The sequence below is a fragment of the Nematolebias whitei genome, chromosome 1 (genome assembly GCF_014905685.2).
Source record: "Nematolebias whitei isolate Nwh7 chromosome 1, NemWhi1, whole genome shotgun sequence".
In the NCBI taxonomy this organism is placed as follows: Eukaryota; Metazoa; Chordata; class Actinopteri; order Cyprinodontiformes; family Rivulidae; genus Nematolebias; species Nematolebias whitei.
The window spans coordinates 41,210,728-41,214,208 of NC_056498.1; the positions used below are offsets into that span (position 1 = coordinate 41,210,728).

The 3,481-nt window shown below is 44.8% G+C and overlaps 1 protein-coding gene across 1 annotated transcript; it reads right to left on the minus strand.

Moving 5' to 3' along the window:
- Positions 1-688: 688 nt before the first annotated feature.
- Positions 689-3,181, minus strand: LOC119414674 (sodium/bile acid cotransporter 7; the record flags this gene model as incomplete). The annotated part of the gene is given in 3 exon segments (XM_037681813.1): positions 689-912; positions 2,004-2,077; positions 3,130-3,181. Coding segments are annotated over 3 exon segments (350 nt in total), but the record flags the coding sequence as incomplete, so codon positions are not given.
- Between the last annotated feature and the right edge of the window lie 300 nt (positions 3,182-3,481).

Consider the following 3,481-nt stretch of genomic DNA (forward strand, 5'->3'; position numbering starts at 1 on the left):
AACAACTAGAGGACTGGTGCAGGACCAGTTCCCTCTGCCTTAATGTGGGGAAGGCGAAGGAGATGATTGTGGACTTCAGGAAGGCCACCGTGAACCACCCTCCCCCCCTCTATATTGGAGGAGCTGAAATTGCGCTCGTCTCATCCCATAAATATTTGGGTGTGCACATGGACAGCAGCTGGGCGAAGAAAGCCCAGAAAGGGTTGTACTTCCTGAGGGTTAGGGTTAGACCCGGACACCCCCGGACACCCCTGTCCTCAGATGCTTGTATAGGTGCGCGGTGGAGAGCATCTTTACCTCGTGTCACTGTGGGAACTGCTCTGCTGTGGACAGGAAAGTTCTGCAGCGGGTGTAGAATCAGGACCGCCAGCTTTATGAAGGATCCCACCCACCCTGATAACGGACTGTTTGCCCCCCCCCACTTCTACTTTGCACTTTTATTTATTATTGTGACTTTTTAATTTCTTCTCTCGGCTCCTTCTTCAGGTCACCACAGCGAACTACCTCGCACAAAGACGCGGTGATTGTTTTTACACCGGATGTTCTTCCTGATCAACCAGACACCGAGCGACCACAGCCTCTGTGGAGCAGAGAGCTGCATGTAGGGCGCCCGGGCGCCGGGGGGGGCTTTTTAATCCATCACCTACTTTTTATTTTCTCATTTCTTAAACGCCGACACAACCGGACCTCAGGAACTGTTTCGTTCCTCCTCATGCACGTCGTGTTCAGGAACGAGTGTAGGAGACGAGGCAGTTTTTGTGGGTACCTTCTGTCTACTCAACATCCAGCTCCGGATGGACGGCACCAGGACAGAACCGAGCAGGATCTGGGCTGGATGGTAGATGAGGAGGGGGACGGAGATCAGGGACAGGTGCTCGTAGCCTTCGAAGACGATCTTCAACATGGGAATACCTGGAGACACAAACGAGTCCACGTTCAGCAGGACGGGCCTGAAGCCGAGACGCTACATTTTTCACAACAGGCGAAGCTTCAGCTGATTTCATTTGAGCTGTTTTGCACACGTTGCTCCAGCTTTCATCACAAGCGTCTTCTTCTTGACCCAACTTTATTTTTGTTCGTTAAAATCTTTACATCGATAAAACGAGACGTAAAATCAGAACTCGACAACAAACTGATCGAGTGAGGAAAACCTTCAGACACTTCAGACAAAAAAGGCGATAAACGAACCAGGAGGCGAAGTTTAGGTAGAAATCAATCAAACGGCCTTTTCTGTGAAAACAGTGCCAGCGCGAAAAGCTAAAACAGCTAAACCCGAGTTGTTAAAACTAAAAGAAGACGAACACTAGCTAAAAGCCGAAAGGAGCAAAATGCTAGCTAAAAACCAAAACGTAGTAAAATACTAGAAAATCAATAAAAAAGCAAAATGCTAGCTAAAAGTAGCAACTGGATAACTAAGTTTTAAATCACTTAAAGCTAACTAGCTAAAGGCTAAAAGTTGTGAAGTGTTAAATAGTAGCAAAAGGCTAGCTAAAAGATAAAAGTAGCAAATGGATAACTAAAAGCTTTAAATCACTTAAGGCTAACTAGCTAAAGGCTAAAAGTTGAAAAGTGCTAACTAATATCAGCAAAAGGCTAGCTAAAAGCTAAAAGTTGCATTTGAAAAATAAATCTAAAAATAAATATTGCTGCAATAACTGCTGAAAGATTTTTTTTACATCTTTTAGTTTATAGCTAGTTAGCCTTCTAAGGCTAATCGACTAAAGGCTAAAAGTTGTAAAGGGCTAACCAACTGTAGCAAAAGGCTAGCTAAAAGCTAAAAATTGCATTTGAAAAAAATAAAATATTGCTGCAATAACAGCTGAAGAAACTTCAGTGCCTTTTACTGGGTACATTTAAAAAAAATAAAACTCAAATTCTGTAAAGTTTAAAAGTTACAAAATCAAACGAGGCGAACGTTTTAATCAACGAAGATCAAACGTGCAGAAACAAAACGGTGTTCGTGGAGTGACGATGCCGACTCGGTGTTTTCTGTGACTTCGTACCCAGAGTGAGAGATTTGTGGGTGGAGCAGAACATGATGGCCACTGTATCTGCAGGACTGAACCCTGAGCTGGACCTGCAGAGACCAACAGGAAGTTACAACCATCAAAGAGCCAAAGATTAAAAAAATAAATTATGAAGTTGTTCATAAATGTAGGAATCTTAATACCTGAATGATGATTAAAAAAAAACAAGAGATGAGACATAACTGCAGTTTATTTATTTATTTGTTTAATAAAGGCGTGCTGCAGGAGCATGCGGAAGAACCATACACAGCCACAACAGCCTGGCCCCTCCTCCTTGTGCTGCTCAGCAGATTGGTCACACCCTGCTGTGGGACGGCGTCCCCTTCCTCTAGTGGTTTTGTTCTAACAGCCACTGTGGTTGTTGGTCCCTCTGGAGCATCGTCTGACCCCCCAGGTGGGCTTCAGGTCAGGACTGCAGGAGGGACGTTCCACCTGCCAGAGGTAGTCTCCAATAATCCCCGCGCTGCAGGGGTGAACGTTGAGGATAGAGGTTTTTCCTCTAGACTGTGGACGTGTGGGATTGTCAAAGGTTGCCGACCATCAGGCACCGGCTCGTCGACACCTGTGGTACCAGGTCAGTCTGGGCGCTCCGCTTGTTCCAGAGAGACCAACACACCGACGGACTCGTGGCCACTGCTGGTTGAAGAACAGGACGTCAGCCCACAGCAGCGTGGAACCAAGCTGGTGAGCAGCATGAGGGGCTGCCAAGTTGTTGTGGCTGTGTATGGTTCTTCCGCATGCTACCGAGGCGTCTGTTTGTTAAATGAATAAAATGCTAAATCTGATAAGTCTGTTTGTTTTCAGACTTCAGTCATCCAATCCAGTAAACACCAAACAAGAGTCAGAATAAACTGTTTGGTAAGAGGACGGGTTCTAACAACGTGGCTCCGGTTAAGGACCAAAAACAAAAAACAAAACAAACAAACAAACAAAAAAACAAACACACACAAAAACAGGTTTCTAAAAGTTTAAGAATTACTGCCACAAACCATCTTGAACCAAACACACTCGTCGTGCCAACATTTATAAAAAACAGATTTTCTATGAAGGAAACCGAAGCTCTCTTGTGTTAAAGTTAAAACGGAGATCTGAAAAGAGTCACCTGGTTGAGAAGGCGAACGTGAGCAGCATGAAGCTGATCTGGAGGGAAAAAACTGCAGAGGACAAAAAAGAGAAACGTTTCAGATCATGACGCAGTAAATTTATTATAATTGAAATATATTAGAGGTGCATGGACGACCAGTCCCTAAATGAGTTCAGCTATCGGCCATCACCTGAAAGTTAGCTCACATCACTCAGACTTTAATACCTGGAAACTTCTCGAGCCAAACATTCAGCTCCTCTCACAGATTCAGCTGCTTCCTCTCACAGATTCAGCTGCTTCCTCTCACAGATTCAGCTGCTTCCTGTCACAGATTCAGCTGCTTCATGTCACAGATTCAGCTGCTTCATGT